The sequence below is a fragment of the Misgurnus anguillicaudatus genome, chromosome 11 (genome assembly GCF_027580225.2).
Source record: "Misgurnus anguillicaudatus chromosome 11, ASM2758022v2, whole genome shotgun sequence".
NCBI lineage: Eukaryota > Metazoa > Chordata > Actinopteri > Cypriniformes > Cobitidae > Misgurnus > Misgurnus anguillicaudatus.
This window is the reverse complement of record NC_073347.2, coordinates 26,945,869-26,965,142: the sequence shown is the minus strand read 5'-3', so window position 1 is coordinate 26,965,142 and position 19,274 is coordinate 26,945,869. Positions and strand designations below refer to the sequence as shown.

General features: G+C 40.3%; 2 protein-coding genes across 2 annotated transcripts in view; one reads left to right on the top strand and one right to left on the bottom strand.

The window, feature by feature from the left end:
* Positions 1-2,677, top strand: part of slx4ip (SLX4 interacting protein) — a 54,446-nt gene extending 51,769 nt beyond the window's left edge. The window contains exons 6-7 of the mRNA XM_073873432.1: positions 493-599; positions 674-2,677. Of these exons, the coding sequence (XP_073729533.1) occupies positions 493-599; positions 674-1,301 (735 nt within the window). The 3' untranslated portion in view covers positions 1,302-2,677. The remainder of the gene's footprint in view (positions 1-492; positions 600-673) is intronic.
* A 2,161-nt stretch (positions 2,678-4,838) lies between these two features.
* jag1b (jagged canonical Notch ligand 1b) overlaps positions 4,839-19,274 on the bottom strand; it is a 30,867-nt gene continuing 16,431 nt past the window's right edge. The window contains exons 8-26 of the mRNA XM_055170075.2: positions 16,997-17,110; positions 16,791-16,904; positions 16,528-16,641; positions 16,336-16,382; positions 15,511-15,684; positions 14,725-14,875; positions 13,817-13,981; positions 13,623-13,736; positions 13,425-13,538; positions 13,208-13,321; positions 12,499-12,615; positions 11,955-11,982; positions 11,511-11,596; positions 10,836-10,949; positions 9,401-9,510; positions 9,079-9,312; positions 7,551-7,682; positions 7,303-7,450; positions 4,839-6,761 (exon numbers count right to left, since the gene is read on the bottom strand). Coding sequence (XP_055026050.2) covers positions 6,307-6,761; positions 7,303-7,450; positions 7,551-7,682; positions 9,079-9,312; positions 9,401-9,510; positions 10,836-10,949; positions 11,511-11,596; positions 11,955-11,982; positions 12,499-12,615; positions 13,208-13,321; positions 13,425-13,538; positions 13,623-13,736; positions 13,817-13,981; positions 14,725-14,875; positions 15,511-15,684; positions 16,336-16,382; positions 16,528-16,641; positions 16,791-16,904; positions 16,997-17,110 — 2,645 coding nt within the window. The 3' untranslated portion in view covers positions 4,839-6,306. The remainder of the gene's footprint in view (positions 6,762-7,302; positions 7,451-7,550; positions 7,683-9,078; positions 9,313-9,400; positions 9,511-10,835; positions 10,950-11,510; positions 11,597-11,954; positions 11,983-12,498; positions 12,616-13,207; positions 13,322-13,424; positions 13,539-13,622; positions 13,737-13,816; positions 13,982-14,724; positions 14,876-15,510; positions 15,685-16,335; positions 16,383-16,527; positions 16,642-16,790; positions 16,905-16,996; positions 17,111-19,274) is intronic.

Genomic DNA, 19,274 nt, shown 5'->3' with positions numbered 1-19,274 from the left:
TGCACAGAAATTACACACTTGACCTTAAAGCGCACCTAATTGCACGCTTAAGCCTTAAAACTCAATTTTCCTTTGTTAACAATTACACAAGTATGTTGTCTACAGAAGCAAACCCACACATAAATATTTATACTCTTGACAGATATGATGACATTTTGATGGAAAATCTGAGCAATCTGATCTTTAAATGCTGGCAGTCGAACACAAGCTTGTTGCTCTTGTTTTGATGGCCATACCCAGGAGACCAAGCGAGAACATCCCATGGATCCGGTCCCATGGCTACACCAAGTTAATACTTGTCAGCACAACAGACTTCTCTTAGAGTTCTTTGTCCTGCTTATTTGCAAGAAATCATTTTCTTTATAGTTCCTGTCAGGTGTTGAGAGATTGCGCTGTTGCCGTAGTTTGTATAAAAGCCACGGCGCTTAACATTTCCATGACAGTCTATTGATAATTCTTCCTCTCTTCCTGTCTCTTCTTGTTTATTTGTAGACTCAACAAAGTGGACAAAGCAAGTCAAAGTATTTTTCCAGTCCCAGTGAAACCAAAGATCCATTACCCAGCTCGACAGCTACAAAAAGGGCTGTCCTTCAGAAGATGTAAGTACAGATGAGATGCATCTGCCGGTGATATTGACCTGTGCATTAAACATTGTCTTTATTTTTTTTTTCAGTGCCAGGCAGGCTAACACCCAGACACGACAGCGGAGAGATGAACAACTATCTACTCAGCCTCAGGTAGATACGGTGACCGGTGAAGGGAACTGCCCTGCATTGGTATCATCTGAGTGTTTGTTTGGTGTAGAGGACATAAAAGCTACGTCACTACCTGAATTGACAAAAAATTATAAAGAGGTGAGTGAGAGTGCAAAGAGCTTTCAAAACACCGAAAACCACTTAAAGCAGGTCTGTCCAGACACCGAACCATGTCCTACTAGCGTGAAGAGGAAACAACAAACCTCTAACTACACTGAAAACCAAAAAGCAAAAAGATTGCGTCTTGGAGAGGTTTCAATATCGAGCGATTCCAACAGGCCATCTTCTGACATCCCCACACAAGCCTTCTCACGCAGTTCCCATGGTGTAGCCCAACCAGAGATCAGACTGGAAGAGGAGGTGCTTACAGATGGAAACAGTACCGCCGTGCAGACTAACCAGAGCAGGCTGGCCGCAAGGCTGAGAGGCCAATCCGCCAAGCCCGTGTCCTCTGGCTCTTCTATTAGTTCCAGATCGGCCGCCAGAGAGGAGAGGAGGGGGAGCGCGCCCAGAACATCCCGATTACGCCGACTCAAGAAGTCCTGAGGGACATGGCAACAAAGAATGGGAGCGGATATCTGACGCCACCAAGATGGATGCTACTGTACACAGTTGTACCGTAATGCTGTCTGTCAGCACTGGAGTTCACAACACAGTCTCTCACGCATGCTTAAAGGAACAGATCACCCCAAATAAAAATTCTGGTATTATTTCATCTTCATGGTTGTTTCAAAACTCGTATCACTTCCTTTTTTGTGTGCATTTTTGAAGAATATTCTGGGATGGACAGGATATAATGAAATATAATAAAAGTGAAGTGATAGTTTATCTAAAAATAAAATTTGGGTCATTATTTACTCACCCTCATGTTGTTCTGTGTGAGTTTCTTTAGTCTGTTGAACACAAAAGAGGATATTTTGGTAGAGAGTTGATGGTACCCATTGACTTCCATAGTATTTGTTTTTCCTACTATGGAAGCCAATGGGTATTGTCAAATATCTTCTTTTATACAACATGAGGGTGAACCATCCCTTTAAAATCATAATCAATATATAGAGCAAGGATATTCTGCACAAATACACATAATGTCTCACATATTGAGTGAATTTCTTTTTGCCTTTAGAGTAAAATGAACACAAACATCCATTCCCGTATTACTGAGCACTACAAGCTCTCAAATATTTGAATAGTTTCCACTTGCACCGATTTTATCCGAGCAAAACCAAAACTCACACAGACTGTAAACAAAAACATGTAGCACCAACGTCGATTGCATTTTCTGAGTAAGAACTGAATATCAGACCAGCGGGAGCCGCTGAGCGCTCTGTGGCTTCCAGCCCAAATCTCTGGCTCCATCCGTCTGAAATCTCAAGTCTTCCAGCTTCAGCCGAGCACATGATTGATTCAGCTGTGTTCTCACATACATACAGAGATCCTCAAGTGATCGGGGGTTTTCACTGTTGGAGCTGACTGTAGTCTCCCTGTGGTTATCATTCGTGTGGGTGTTATTGCCTTTCATTACAGCCAGTCTAAAGTGAGATGACTGACAACATTAAGGGATGCCAAACTGCTTTTGTCTGATATCTGGCTGCAGTCAACTTTAATATAGTGTGTAATGGCTGGCTGATTATATGTATGGACATAAATTCATTCGCTTTTACAGCCACGCTTACAAATCTCCACATTCACTCCAGATTTGTTTTTGGTATAACAGATAAATATGTCATAATAACATCATTGCCAGAACATCATCAGAATGCACAAACAATTTGCTGTAATAATACCGCAACGTTTCAGTCAAAACATTTCAGTTTTTGCCAAAGCAACAAAAATGAGAATTTGAGATAAAATGACTGGAGGCTGGTTAGGATGTTTTAAGCCATTTTATGTTCTGTAATAAATTTTGATTATTTATTTGAATTATATAATTTGCCGACCCATAGTCTTATTCAGTTCATTTGTAATACTTTAAGTTCTCACTGCTGAAAACTATATAGTATGTCCAACAATACTTACAATACCCAGTGAAATAACTTTTTTATGATTTTTAGTCATGCTCAGAAGATCTAAACTAATATGTGACCCCGTCTGTGAAATCCAGCCTAAAGTCTCAATCCAATTTTAAGATTAGGAGCAACAAAATTTGACCCCACACTCACCTCGATCCTTCACATGGCCTTACTCAGTCACTACTCTAGGGATGCATAACGATTAATCACGATTAATCTATAGCAGAAAAAGTTTTTGTTTACATCAAATATGTGTGTGAACTGTGTATAATAACTTTGTATAGATAAATGTACACACATGCATGTATATATTTAAGAAATGTTTACATGTGTATATACATTTGTATATTTATGTATAATTTATATTATATATAATTATAAATACTTAATATATAAATATATTTTTTTCTTAAAATTATACATGCATGCATGTGTGCATATTTCTATATACACTGTTATTATTATTATACACAGTTCACACACATATATGATGTAAAAAAAACCTTTAATTCTGCTATAGATTAATCGCGATTAATCGTTATGCATCCCTAGAATAGTGATTGAGTAAGGCCATGTGAAAGATCGAAATGAATGTGAAATCAAATTAAAATTAATCTTAAAATTAGATTGAGACTTTAGGCTGGATTTCACAGACAGGGTCCCATATTACATACAATTAATCGTTATGCATCTCTAAAATATTCCACTTTCATAAAAAAATCGATAATTTACTCACCTCTATGTCATCCAAGATATTTATGTCTTTCTGTGTTTAGTTGAGAAGAAAGTAAGTTTTTCGAGGAAACATTCCAGGGTTTTCTCCATGTAATGGACCCCAACAGTTTACACTTTCAATGCAGTTTAACCCCTTCAGACCCTGCATCCACTGGAATGGATATCACAAGTTTTGTGCTTCAATCCAATAAAAATGCTGATCAACCAATCAAAATAATGCACACTGATTAAACACCTGAAAAATCCGTTCTGAAGGGGTTAAAGTGCAGTTTCAGTGCAGTTTCAAAGGGCTCTAAACGGTCTCAACAGAGGCATAAGGGTTTATCTTGCAAAAAATTACGTTTTAATCACAACTTCTCGTCTTGCACTAGCCTTGTGATGCACCAGCGTGACCTTACGTATTACGCAATCACCCCGAAAGTGTTTACAAGTGTTGAGAAAGTGGACCATTCCAACAATGTTGTATGTGGAATCAGTACTAATGAATGTCCGTGTGTCAGTTTATTGTTTAAAATAGTACGCAAGTGTGGGTTTCGCATATGTAACGCGCAACCTTTCAACGTAAATATGTAAGGTCGCGCTTGCGCATCACATGGCTAGTGGAAGACAAGGAGTTTTGGTTTAAAAGTACATAATATTGTATTATTTTTGGTGAAAATGACCATCGTTTCGCTAGATAAGACCCATATGCCCAGTTTGGATGGTTTAGAGCCCTTTAAAGCTGCATTGAAATGAAAATTTTAAACTGCATTGAAACTGTAAACTGTTGAGGTCCACTAAAGTCCATTATATGGTGAAAAATCCGTAATGTTTTCCTCAAAAAAAAAAAAAGTTCTACTGAACAAATAAACAACTTGGATGACATTGGGATGAATAAATTATCTAGATTTTTTTAATGAAAGTGGAGTTTTTATTTACATATATCAAGCGTATTTTTTCATGAATGTTCTTTATAGGGTGAATGTAGAAAACAGTCAATAGCAAAAGATGACTTTATCTGGGTTTTTACAGGGATGATCACATATTAATCAAAGTTAAGTTGCTGGGATAACAAACCAATCGTGTTAAAATCGACGTAACTATTTAGTTTTTTTGGAAACAATGGAAAGCCCTTCTTTTACTCATTACCATACGTTTTGCCTTTTGCCCTTCAGTCAAATGACTGAATAACTCATTGATCATGTGGTGAAAAGTATTTTAGTCTTCACACGGTACACAATCCAATGACAACAAAACAGCTACTGCACGTAAACACATTTGGACAGACCGTGTGCTTTTGACCCAAACGACGTACTGTAACGAACTCTGTCCTCCCAAATCAGCACAAATGTACAACAAATCAAAAGCAAACAAAAAGATTTAATTTTCTTTTTATACAAAAGGTTTAATAAATATAACATTCAAAAAATATTGCCAGGAACAAACTAAAAAAAGAATGGCCAACAAAGGTAAAATATGAACATTGAATATTGCCATGATCTCATAGGATTTATAAGCATGTTGGTTTGTGGTTTTAGAGAGCCTTGATATAAAAGCATTAGGAAAAGAACACTACATGTGCACAGCAATAGAAATGGACTCCTGAAAGCAAGGCAGTCTACAGTGTTTCCATTGGCCCCCCTACTGTTCAAGTATTCACATAGCCTAGCTTACGACATACTGCAAACCAAAACTAAAAAGAAATGATTTCTGTGTGTTAGAGAGTTCATATTCGCTCGCCCCAGAGAGCGATTTATCAACAAGCAACTAAAAGACTCTTGGTTCCCTTTTATTGTTTTTTTCATTGATTTTATTTTTCATATGTGGCAAGCAATGTGTCTGCCACCAAGTATCCAAACAAAAAGCAGCCATAGTTGTAACTTTACCTGCATCGAGTACATGCAAGTAAACGTTGGCAAAATACATACAATAGAAGTTTCAAATATTGAAATATCTGACAACGTATAAAAAGAAAAACAAAACTAGTCTCAGGCACACAAATGCCCGTCTTATTTTAAAAAATAGACTGCTTTTTCTTCTCTTCAAATTTTGGTATCTGAAATGTGAAACGAATTTGTCCGAACATAGCTATAGGCTTACAAAGCTATCGAAACCTTCAAAACTAGACAGGACATATAAATAAAAAGGAATGATATTTTAAGGCTCTTGATTATTAAGTTAATAAATCAAATATACACAGTGATTAATTAAAAAAAATATACATATCTACACTTCTAAATTGACACAATTCTTCATATTGGCAGCGAATGCTGACCGACCTATCCCGCCCCAAGAAAAGAAAAATAATAAATAATTTTTTTGTTCTTTTTATTCATTCCGACAATCGCTGTGGCATGTAGCTGTGAAGGCACTTTCAGCTCCAAACTAAAAATAAACCCGACAAGAGAAAGTTTCCGCACAGCCGCTGGATAAGAAAGAAATGACTACTTTAGCTGTGAGAGCATTGTCATGATAAACAAAAATAACACTTACAACTATTTGTAAAAACACTATGCACACTTTCAGATACTCAAACGTATCCACAAAAATATAGACATTTGAAATGTGTACGTTAACTTTTTCTTTTCTAAAGGAAAACATCAGGACGCGTGATGCAGCATTCCGGTTTTCCAGCCATCCACAGCAACTATCGATTGCCAGTGTTAAGCCAGCTTGTCAAAACTTAAATTAACACAGGATTTTAGGCTAACAACAGCCTTATAGTCCAGAACACGACGCGACAGTTCAAAAAGCACAACCAAGTCTCCAGTTCATATATGTGAGGGAGAGGAACAGGGGGTTTGGTCGCGAGGCAACACAGCTGCCTGCTATACGATATACTCCATCCTGTTTAGGCTCTGTACTGTCTCCAAGTCTCTGTTGTCCTTTTTGTTAGTCCAATTTGGGTTTTTGTTTGGCGTGCGCTCCTCTTTCTCCACCAGCGTGTAGGCTGGTTGCTTGGCGAAGCGTGCTTTCTGCAGGTGCTTCTCCATGTCCTCTTCCTCCACCTCGGAGTTATGCGTCCTAATTTTGGCAATGATGGAGTTCTTTCCCTCGTAATCTTTTATGGCCACGCTGTGCCCAGCGTGTTTCTCGATGGGATTTTTGATTTGGTTAAGCTGTTCGCGCACGTTATTGGTGGTGTTGTCCTCCGTGGCCGAGGTAGCTGGGTGGCCGTGCCCGTTCAGTTTTCGTCTGCGATGTACGCACCACAGGAAAGCCGAGGCCAGGGCGAGGATCCAGAGCACTATGAAGATGGAGCTGAGCAGAGGAACCAGGTAGTCTGGAGAGGAGGGAACAAGGTTACTAAGTAGTCAATTCATGTCTTTTTCCTATTTACCGGTGCCATGCACAGAGCATTGATTTATTTAAATGGAAGTTGAAAGCTTTGAAGTGCAAGCAACATGATCCACACCGAAATTTATGGTAAAAATTTCCAGTTTGGAACAGGACAGGTAATTTATTTGTTTATAGCATGTGGCCTGGACAAGTTTTTATAAGTTAGGCACAAAGTAAGCAACTTGGCAGCAGGGCTTAGGGTGCCATTTTTGATCAAGTGCATGCATAAAAATGGCCTTGATGTCTAATTGAAGTTTTATCCAAATGGCAGAGCTGATGTACCGCTCTATGGCTTCAATGACGTAAAGATTCTTTCGACAGTTAAACATTAATCAAGACAGACCAACAGACAGTGAAACTGGACTGGCCTACACTGTGGAAAGTTAATATTTTGGACACACTTCTTTCTAAATTTCAAGCAGTCAACCCAGTCAAGTCCCATTCTCTTATAAGCATCCCTAAATCAAAAACTGAAAGCTGCTTACCTGTTTTGGGGCTCGGTGTCTGATGAACGCGTACACCGGTAATGGCCTTGATGATGGTGCTGTTACCATTGTGCTTGCTCAACAAGTCAATGATCGTATCTGTAATGTCTTTTTTAGGAGTCCTCTCCATCCTCTGCTCTTCCGTGGACTGCAGAGAGAATGAATAAGTATCATTCTTTCTTTTGGACAAATTCACTTTGAAAGCAGTATTTCCTAGGTTATACCCTCTGTTTTAAAGGTTTACTTACAATGCGGACGTGAATCTCATTGCTGGCTGTAAATGACGGGTCACAGGTGATGGACACGGCATGCTCTGATGTAAGGTTCTTCAGCAGGTACCAATGCCTCAGCTCATTGCATACATGTTCTACGCTCAAGCCCTGTGAAAACAAGATCTACTATGAGTTGATTCATGATATTGAAACCTCAAGTAATAGACCTTTAGCGTAATATAACACTAGGCGTTCCAGTCCTGAATGCAAATTGGTCAGTTCTATGACCTAAGCTACTGCTTGCAAACAGTACTGCAGCCATGTCACCCTGTGGCCTAAGACTGGTTTCCCACTAAAGCTAAGTTGGGTTGAGCCTGGTCAGTACTTGGATGGGAGACCTCATGGAAAAAACAGGTTGCGGCTGGTAAAGTTGTCAGTGAGACCAGCAAGGGGTGCTCACCCTGTGGTCTGTATGGGTCATAACACCCCAGTATAGTGATGGGGACACTATACTGTCAAAAAGCACCGTCCTTCGGATGAGACGTTAAACCGAGGTCTTGACTCTCTGTGGTCGTTAAAAATCCCAGGATGTTCTTCGAAAAGAGTAGGGGTGTTCCCTTGCATCAGAAGGGGTGTTGCCCATTGGCCTACTAATCATCTCCATATTCACTGATTGGTTATATCACTCGGTCTACTCTTCACAAATAAAACCAGTGTGTGGTGTGCATTCTGGTGCAATATGGCTGCCGTTGCATCATCCAGGTGGATGCTGCACATTGGTGGTGGTTGAGAAGAACCTCCCCCCCCTTTCCTATGTAATATTATTACTGTAGCTCACTTGATGCGGTGCTGTATTGTGAATATATTGAAGCCTGACAGTGGCCCTAAGCCATGCCTATATTCACAATGTACTATCCACAGGCTCTCCCACCTTATTACTTAAATTTAATGGCAAATTCCTAACAGCTGCTCCACAGTTTGAAGTTTGGACTCCCATAAGAGAGCTGGGAGTGTGAACAGAGGAAAGGTTTAAAGATTTAGTCAGTCAGAGAGAATGTAAAAAACAGGGGGTCAAATATTAATCCCACTACGCTCATCTTTTATGTTGCTGTAGATCTAAATTTTTTTATGTCAGTGTCCTTTATTGCACATTTTTGTCTCTTGCTTAGCAATTCGGCTTGGATGATGGGCAGCCGCCAACGGTCTCTCAAACTACGGACTGCTTAAGTATTAAAGCGTTATGGGATATTAGCTCTGGAATGCCTCAGTTTGGAAATGGACACTGAGCCAAGGCTTATTGTACAATATGTATTTCTTACATTTTTTTCCACCGGAGAGAAAAAGCGTTTGGATATGACAACAAAGCTTGCGAAAACTAAGCTAGCCTGGAAAACTTCACCCAAGAGGAACGTTGTCTCCTAGATGAAGAGAACCTGATCTTTCACGCCCCACCGCTTTTTCGGTTCTCTACCGAATAAGAGAAGGGTGGAGAAGAAATTCGAAAAAGGGGGAAACGGCCCGAAAGCTCATAATTCAATCTCTCTCCCCTGAAAGTATGACTCACTTGAGGCATGTTCTCCTTGTTAAAGGTGAATGTGATGTTGGCACAGCTGTTGTCCTGGTAAGAGAAGCTGCCGTGGCATTTGGAGGGTGGAGGAGGTGCTGGGGGCCAGCATTCTCCAAGGCTAGGGCAGGGTTTGACAAAGCAGTGTTCGTCCTTGATGGAAACACAAGATTGCCCGACGGGACACCCGCCTCTGCCCATTCCTACCCGGCATGACTTTGGCCCGCACCACATCTAAACAAAAATAAAAAAGCAGTTGCATTTTTTATAATTTTTATAACTAATATAATGTTAAAAGAAGAGTTATGTAAAATAAAGTTACCTTGGTGCAATGAATTTCTCCATTTTGACATTGGCATACATTGCAGTCTTTTTCCCATTTGGATCCATCAGCAGTTACTTGTCCATTAACAATGCAGGGTTTCCCAACGACTATAAACAGCACAGACAAGGGATTAAAGCACAGGCAGAAATAGGTTTATTTCATATTTAAAATGACTTTCAGGTAACTGCATATACATGACACTGGACCACGAAACTAGTCATAAGTCACACGGGTATATTTGTAGCAATAGATAACAATTCCATTGAATGGGTCAAGTTTATAGATTTTTTTATGCCAAAAAACAAAAATATTAATTAAAGGTCATGTTTCATTAGTAATATGTGTTGTTAAGGACAATTTTAAAGGCCATTTTCTCAATATTTTGATTTTTCTTTTGTACCCTCAGAGTCCAGATTTTCAAATAGTTGTATCTTGCCCAAATATTGTCCTATCCTAACAAACAATACATCAAAATCTTATTTATTTAAATTTCAGATGATGTATAAATCTCAAAAATGTACCCCTATGACTGGTTTGTGGTCCAGGGTCACATATATGGTCAAACAACCAGTTATGATGAGCTTTTTTTGAAGAGTTACAACATTGCCTAAGGTTTAAATTAGGGCCGTGACTTTAACGCGTTAATTAAGATTAATTAATTACACAAAAAATAACGTGTTAAACATTTTTAACACATTTTAATCGCACTTATTTTTGCACCGCAGAACATTTCCCATTGGATTCGGTGATTTCGGCGGACCGATTACACTGGAGCACCAACTAGCGTTCATGACTTCAGACAACACCAAACCACAGTGAACATGAATGAAGAAGCTGATGAGATCGCTTTGGTTGGCCCCGTGGATGGGATTTTTTTTTATAAAAAATTAACGGATGGAAGTGTCGATGAGAGCATGGTTGTGTGTAAGCTATGCAACAAGGAATTCACATATCACCGCAGCACATCGAGCCTCAAGAATCATCTCAATGCAAAACATATAGCAGCTAGTGTGGACGTTAGCCCGACTCCGTGTACAACGACTTGGTTGAACAAAAATAAACAATATTTTGTTGCTTAAGCTTATGTATTCAGTCATTATTCATGGTATACTAAAAATCCATGTAAAAAAATAACTTCTCAATGTTCTCAGGTCAAATATTTATATGTGATTAAAATGTGATTAATTTTGATTAATCAATTACAAAGCCTCTAATTAATTAGATTATTTTTTTTAATCGAGTCCCGGCCCTAGTTTAAATCCTTGCTGGTTTGTGACATGAAAGACTTTGCTGGTCTTAATTCAAGGCTCTGTCTTAGAGTCATAAAGCAAAAAAGGTCTCCCAGTCCCAAGGAAACAGCTAATACCCACAAACATTATAAACATTTGCATACATGTAAATGTATGTGCTTGCACAAGATTATAACTCTTACCTTCTTGACACTCCAATCCTGTTCTTCCAGGTGGACAAAGACAGCGATAACCATTGATTTCGTCTACGCAGGTGGAGCCAGATGCACAGGGAGAAGACTGGCACTCATTTATATCTGAAGGAATAAGAACAATCCATTAGAAATCTTGTACAGATTACTTAACATTACAACAGCACATGATTTTAAAAGAGGAAAGTTTGCAAAACTTCCACAGAGATCACTTTGATGGAGACAAGCTTAAGAAGTATGACCTAATACCCTCTCCTGATAGACTACGACATCTTGGGTTCAGCTGACGGTAATGTCATGAGAATGCTGAGTTCATTCACAGCTTTGGATGTATTAAACAGTACAGCCTGAGGTATGTTTCTTACAGCCAGATGAAAGCTTTTAAGGGAGAAAAATGAGCTCTCTAATCAGTGCTGGATAACTTGGCTGATTGGTGTTCGGTCGCTACGAGTCAGTTTCTCCCGAGGGATTATGAACATCAGTGCTGTAGAATGCAAGGGCAACGCTTACAAAGTTATGGGCGTTCTGCCCAAAAGGCTGGCTAATTGGGTGGCTAGACCGTGCATTTCGCATTAACTGTTTGGTTTTGAAAAGACTTGTTGCATATTATCAGGGCTGAGTGCCAAAAGGACCAAGGACTAGAATCTGGCATCATTCGACACTCACTTATGCGGCAGTCTGGCCCGGCGAAACCCGGGGCGCACTCGCAACGGTACCAGTTGTCGCCATCCACACACGTCCCGCTGTTGTAGCTATGGAGAGAGAAAGATAGAGGGTTAGACTCCAAATCCCACTTTATTATGCTTTTATCAAAGTTGACACGCTAATTTATTACGCCAGGATATCTCTCAACAGTTTTTGCATCCTTTTATTACAGTTTAAAATTCAACTTGAACTCAGACGACTCGAAATCTTGTTCAAACAACATCTCAAGCAGACAAACTCAATGTCAAATGCACAATAGGCAGCGAGATGCACGCACCCTTGGAATGACAGACACTGGGAGTGCCTCTTTCCCAGCACTGTAAGAGTGTGAGAAAGTGCGGCACAGCTGTACGGGCCTGTTTACAGCAGCGCAACTGTGTGTGTAAATGTTTTGCCAGGACTTACCATGGGTGTGGGTTACAGTCGTTGGTATCTGAAAGAGAGAGAGGGAGAGAGAGAGAGGGTTTGTTTAATTTCACACCCATGCGAGCACAGAAGAAAGCAAAAAACAGTCAACATGTCACAGCTTGCGCCAATGTGCGCATGTGTACGTCTGCAAGCGTGGGCGTCCAGCTTGGCAGGGTCACCCATTGCTGTATGCGTGTTTTTCAAAAAAATGACTTCTCTACAGCTTTCTCGGTTCATTCAGATGCCAGTGAGAGAGTCAGAGGTGTACAACAGTACATGAGAATGGACATAAAAACTAAGCAAAGGAGAGGGGGTGAGCTCGAGGAGGGGGAGACATCTGTCTCCACTTTACCTCATTTAAATTTTTTCCTTCATAGCTGGCAGCAGTTTGCATTGTCCAGCCAGTGTGAGGTGGGTTTAGGGAAAAAATTGAAAAGAAAGCAAGAGGAAGGAGGAACCATACTTTACTTACAGGCTCAAAGCAGAACGGACAGTCAGACAGAAAGAATGAAAGTTTTTGCCTACAGGTAGCCAGACTTACTTTCTGTGCAGGTGGACCCCTCCCAGCCTTCCTTGCAGACACAGGTGAAAGAGTCACCGCTGACTACACAGGTGCCTCCGTTCTCACATGGGCTGGGCAGACAGCTGCTGTTCTTGGCTGCAAAGGAGCCACGAAAAGGTCAGAACCCTTTGAACTGAACAGATAAACACGACTAAAACCACACAGAGATCGGCACACTTAAAACAGACCCGCTACATCGTGAAATATTACCAAGTACAACATTTCCCAAGGATTGTTCCAACTGACGTTCCTGTTTCACCATATTTTCTACAAGGAAAAATGTGCGAAATAAATGCTCGTCCAAAAATCTGGGGATTATTTTACAGGTCGTGCTATTTTCGAGCGAACTACTGCCAAAACGTTGACAATGAGAGAGGGTAGAGAGTGGTGAAAGAGAGAGAAGCTGACCCAGTAATCTCAGTTTCTTCTATTCTGAATTGTACCGGATTTGACCTCAGAGTCTAAATCTAAGAAGTGTTCCTGAATAATAACGGATTTGTGTTGTGTTGTTTGCTAAAGGTTTGCGACAGTTGCTTACAGCAAACAGTATGCCACAATGTCCATTTGCATATAAAAATAGGAATTTGCACCAACATTTCCCAGAAGTTTCCCCACAGGGGTTTGTGAGAACAAAGCGTTGTTGTAAGGCTGGCTGACATATTGTATCAAAATAACAATCACCGCTTACCTATGTTACAGGTGTTTCCGTCCCAACCAGGTGAGCACCTGCATATAAAGATGTCCCCTTCATCGTGGCACGTACCTCCGTTGTTGCACGTGGCTTCATCACATTGGCTTTCGCCTGAAATATAGTTGATTCAATAATATTTATATTACTCCATGCATACACACAAAAACAAAAACTCAACAAACTGGGTGGGTCATAACAACATAGTCTTTCTTACGGGAGTGGCAAGTTTTTCCCTTCCAGCCGTTTCTACATTCGCAGTAGAAATCGTTCACCAGGTCTTGACATGTCCCCTTGTTCAGGCAGGGGTTTAAACTGCAGTCGTCTATGTCTACAAAAGATTTCAAGAATTGAAAATTATCCCAAACGAAGCGCAAACTTTAACAAAATGAGAGAAATATTTAAATCAACGTACTGATTTCGCAATGAACTCCTTCCCATCCATCTGCACAAATGCACTGGTAAACGTTCACCTTATCGATGCAAGTTCCTCCGTTCTGACACGGGCTGCTTTCACAGTCATTTATATCTGAGAAATGACCAGATGGGTTTTAAAATCAGAGAGCAGAGATAGAAAAACTGTTCACAGTCATCAAAGTTCGTTCTTACTCTCGTGGCAGTAAGTTCCTCGGAATCCTTCTTGACACTCGCATGTAAACTGGCCTCCTGATTGGCTCTTACAGCGCCCGTGAGGGCCGCAAACATTCGAGGAGATGTACCGCAGCCCATCAGGCGTACTGTTGGATGCCACAGCGACAGTGCAGCTGTCAATCACTGTGAAAGAACAAAAGCTTGAGGGTTAGATCCCTGGGTTCATTTTAAGCCAACGGCAAGTGATCTAAAACCTACAAAAACCGTGCTTGTGAAAGTTTCTTTCTAGTTCCCCAATAAAAGGGGTGTTCCTGTAGCAAAACTAGTGGAGCATTGTGTTTGCAAGGTAATGGGTTCGATCCCCATGGAACACTCATAGTGATGCATTGAGTGCACTGCAAGTCAAATGCATGAAATGTAAATGGCAGACTTGATACACCACTCTTTTTGCAGACAGAGTGGGCGATGAGGCCATGTAAAGTACATAAGCCCAGATTCCCCTTCAAGAGTTGAAAGAAACACGATGGGCTTATCTTGCTGTGTTGCTCTGATTTACCCCCTCCCCAAACACACATATACCCAGCCAAGATAGAGAATCATTACCATAGAGAACACACACAGAGCTGTTAAGAAACTGGCAACATTTCAGGAGGATTTGGAAAGGGGAAAGTGTGTTTAATAGACTCTGTGTGTGCGCTGTGTGTCCAGGGAGGTTACTGTCAAATAGCTCAGTATGGCAGAACAAGCCTCATGTAACAGAATATGAGCCCTCGCTCCTCAACCTTCCCCCTGAAGGTGGTGGGAGAGGACATGGGCGTGTAATCTAGCTTTACTCCGCAGCTGAACAATGGCATGCAACTAGGGGATCGTCTTACTATGGGTTCATGGTTGGTTTGAAATAAGACACAGAGGCTGAGGTTTCTCACCTTGGCATGACGTGGTTCGACAGTGGTCCTTTAGGTGCGAGCAGTTTTTACCCTCGTAGTCATCGGGACATTTGCAGAAGTAGTCCGAGGCCAGGTTGAAACACTGTGCGCCGTTTTGACACGGGTTGGGCTGGCAGTAATCGATATTCAGCTACACCAGAGAAAGATTTAGAGGGAGAGAAAGAGAGAGAGAGAGCTCGGTGATGATGGGAAAATGATATCCAGACATTTTTGGATTCTTACAAAACAGAGCAACCCTCGACAGACTCCACACAGGTTCTGCCAGGAAACAGCACACCAAAACGCTCAAGAGAATGAAAACAAATAGGAAGAATATTTTAAAGAGTTTGCCAAACCCTGTCTGTCTCAAACCAACCCTTCTTTTCAGTTTCTCTCATTTTCTTTAGGGTACAACCATTCAAGGAATAGTTCAAGAAAAATTCTGCCATTCTTTCTCAGCCTCAAGTCATTACAACCCTGTGTGAGCTTTCTCGGTCCGTGGAACACAAAATGTGAACTTTTTAACTCAGTTTTAAACAAATCAAGTCATACAATACCTATGTACTGACTGGTAGGTACTGACTGAAATTTAGACTAAACCAATTGAGCTCAACAGCCCCCATTCACTTTCATTGGAAAAAATAAAACATGAGTAAACAGGAGGCCGTGTTCTTGTAGCTCAGTTGGTAATGCACACTGCATTAGCAGCTCAATGGTGATATAATGTATAGATTGAATCTACTGCAAAGCTTTGGATGGCCAGTGCATAAGTGTAAAGTCTCTTACCTGACACAGCTGACCCGAGAAGCCAGCGGGACACAGGCACTGAAATCCGTTCACCTCATCCTGACACCGACCGCCGTTCAAGCACGGGTTGCTTGCACACTCATCCACGTCCTTCTCACAATGCTCACCTGAGAACCCAGGTGGGCAAAGACAGCGGTAGCCATTCACCAAGTCCTGCCAAAAAACGACTGCAAAATGACTGAATGTTCTGCATAGTATCTACCCATATGAGGTATAATCATAGACACGTCTCCTGACATTGACACCCCGAAATATTAAGATTATTCAGTCTATCGACTTTGCTGCTTTGTCACCAACAGTAAAGACAGTGGTATTAAAACCACATTATATCTCTTCCTCAGAAGGAACACCCATGCAAATGGCAAAAGCTTGCCAACTTCAGTTTGTCTTTTCAAGTCATGTTTATGATTTGGCCGATTAGCTATAATAAGCAGTTCTGAGGAAACGATCATTGGATTTGTCAATGCTTCGTGGCATTAAGCTTCGGAAAAGTCTCAAGAGTTTCGTTCAAGGCCATAAGCAGCAATTAAAGGAGATTTTCTTGAGCACACCTGTACATTCCACTGTGTTACATCTAATATCAGATAAACTCGCCCTTAAAGTTCTCATACATTGGTTGCTTTTCTGTTTATGTGCACTGTAAATCACTTTGAAGAAAAGCATCTGCCAATTACGTACATGTGGAATATGCAGTTCTTAGCCAGAATAAGTTGCAATGTGGACTGGATTTGAAATGTATCTAGTTTTTGCAGGATCAAGAAAAGTCAACACAAAGACTACCAAAAAAGTGAAATGAGTTCCTACCTTGCATGTTCCTCCATTCAAACACTGACCCTGGCAGTCATTTATGTCTGTAAATGAAATGTGTCTGAATGTAAAATCCATGTTTTAGACTATTTTCCATGAACAAACATGCAGAATTCCTTAAGATTTAAATAAATGACTAATAAAATCCATTCCTGAATCAAATGAAAGAAACCAATCTGTTCAACTCACTTATATCACAGTTCTGTCCCATCCAGCCAGAGAGGCACTCACAGAAATATCCACCAATCAGATTGTGGCATGACTTGGCATTCACACAAGGCTTGTCCTCGCATTCATTGGCATCTATGACAAGAATGTTTGGAAAAATTACTAATCAAAAGCATGCATTTGCTTATAAGTTAAAATCTAAAGTTAAAAATGAAAGTAATAAATACAATTTATTTAATAAATAAAAGTTCAAAAGTTTGTAAACCGTTTCACTAAATTCTCACCAATCAGACACATTTTGCCAGTCCAGTGGGGAGGGCAGGTGCATTTGAACCCATTGACCAAATCTTGACAGGTGCCCCCGTGTTTGCACGGGTTGGGTGTACAGTCATCCACATCTATGAGAACAACAGGTTAGACACATCAAGTGTTTTTGCTGGTCGTCTTCTGTTTGTATTTTTGGAAAGAGAGATTAGATTGTGGGTCTTACTGATGTCGCAGGATGGGCCGGTCCAGCCGACTGCGCAGACACACTCGTAACCTTGACTGGTCTCCTTACACGTCCCTCCATTGGCACATGGGTTGGAAAGACAGGCGTGTTCAGCTGTGAATGAAAGCACGTCATCTCTTAGTCTGGAATATTTTATATTTTTACAGCACTACTTTAAAGTAAACCCCAAATTAAAGTACCAATTAGTTAACCAGTTGATTTGAAAATATGTAGCTCAGTTTGTATTGCACTGTGTCAACAAAGCAAATGTCATGGGTTAGATCCCAGAGAACACACATACTGATTACGTTGAATGCACTGCAAGTATGTTTGGTAGAAAGTACTGTAATAGTTTATAGTTAGTTAATAAAGCATATTCACCCTCTATGCATCATACGATTGACGCCATTTTTAGTATCGAGCAGATTGCAAGCTGGGCATTCAGCTACAAATGAGCAATTCTGAAATTGGCTTTTTAATATTGAGGGAAAATTTCTTGATATTGACCCAAGAGGCTGTCACCACCCTAACGGCCTGATTTTGGATCATATGAAGCCAGAAGTGGGGAAGCCATGACGGTCCATCTGGCAGATTTCATCACCATACCCATTCAACAACTGACTGTCAAAACATAGGAGATCCACTGGCAGGACATATCATAACAGAGGATTAGCAAACATGGGCGCCCTTCCTGACACTGTAGACAGTTCGAGCCTGAAGTCTGACATCATCTGATCCCCCATCTTTTCTGTCCACCCTTTCCCACCAACGTCTATCCATCACAATATTAAAGAGCGGACACTAATAGAGTACCTTTGACTTTTACTTCGTCTCAAAATGGAGGAATTGCACAATAGTACTGTAAACGAAGGGACGTGTGCCAAGACAAACAAACAGAAAGCTGAGAATGAAGTTTGTCTGGGGAATACAAACAACTATGAAGATTCAAATTCAGACTGAACAGTTGCACATAAACGGCTCTGTGTATTGGGTTTCTTAAAACTTACAGCACCAACCCATTATTCTCAAAACCCTCATATAAACCAACTGAACATTTTACGCTTTCGATATTCTATGCAAAAATATATATATTTTGTAAAATTCCATACTTAGTGGACACTTGATTAAAACTCCTTTGAAGTTGCACTTTTTCATTACCAGAATCAACAACTGTAACTTCACATAGAGTTCAAAAACGTTTTCAAAAGCATTACAAATTGCAAACCCTTCTTAATGCCAAATAACAAGATTTCATGGCTCAAACACAATCCAGAAAAAAATCTGAAACTTTGTATTTAAAATAAAATGTTGGGGTTACTGTAATGAATGAAGAAAATTATTAACCATAAAGAAACATGTATAACTGCTACAGTTAGCACAGTTTTAATACTTAACACAGAAGCACTCGTCTCAGCCTCAAATAACACGCCCACAGACCGTTTATTGACTGTCTGATGCATATTGCACACAAAAATGGAGAAAGAATTGGCTGAAATCATCAGATTGCCTGGCACCAGTCCAACTGGAACAAAAGTAGTGTTTACAAGGTACCAGGTTGATGTTGTAAGATAACTAATCCCTAGATCTGCCAACATTTTCCAGGTTTAGATATCCAATGTGTTGCTAGAAATTAAAAACACATGCAGAATTGTATCCTCCATTTTCTTTTTGAATTATGTATGTGAAAAATCTCTAATTATGAGGATAAAATGAAACTGATTTCTGTGCCAATACAGATGTTCGATACCGATAGATTTGCTAAAATCCTGAAGTGCGGAGCGTACAAACTGCAATTCTGCTGTCATTCTGACCCAATTCAAAATAATCGCACACGAGTTCTGATGCGTTTTTCCGCCCCTTTTTGATTGCCAGGATAAAATCTGCCCTCATTATCGCTGTTTTTAAAGGTCAAGTTCTTTCTGATCCCATTTTTCACACATTAGTTAGTGTGTAATGTTAATGTTAGAGCATAAATAGTCCCTGCAAAATGATAAAGCTCAAAATTCTCCACCAGGCGATATATTTTCTTTAACAGAATTCCCCTTTCAAAGCCTACAGCCCTCTAATTCCCGGTTAAATGACTTCAATATACGAGTTTTTGACTAAACTCCGCCCACAGGAATATGTCAGTCGCCAGCTAAGCTCAAACGGCTCTGCTAAGCTAAGCTGCTGTTCAATCACAATACACTAAACAAACTACACAATCAGAACTCGTTACGTATTTCTGAATGAGGGTCTTCATAGGACAAGGAAGACATCAGACCGTTTTTAGGACAGT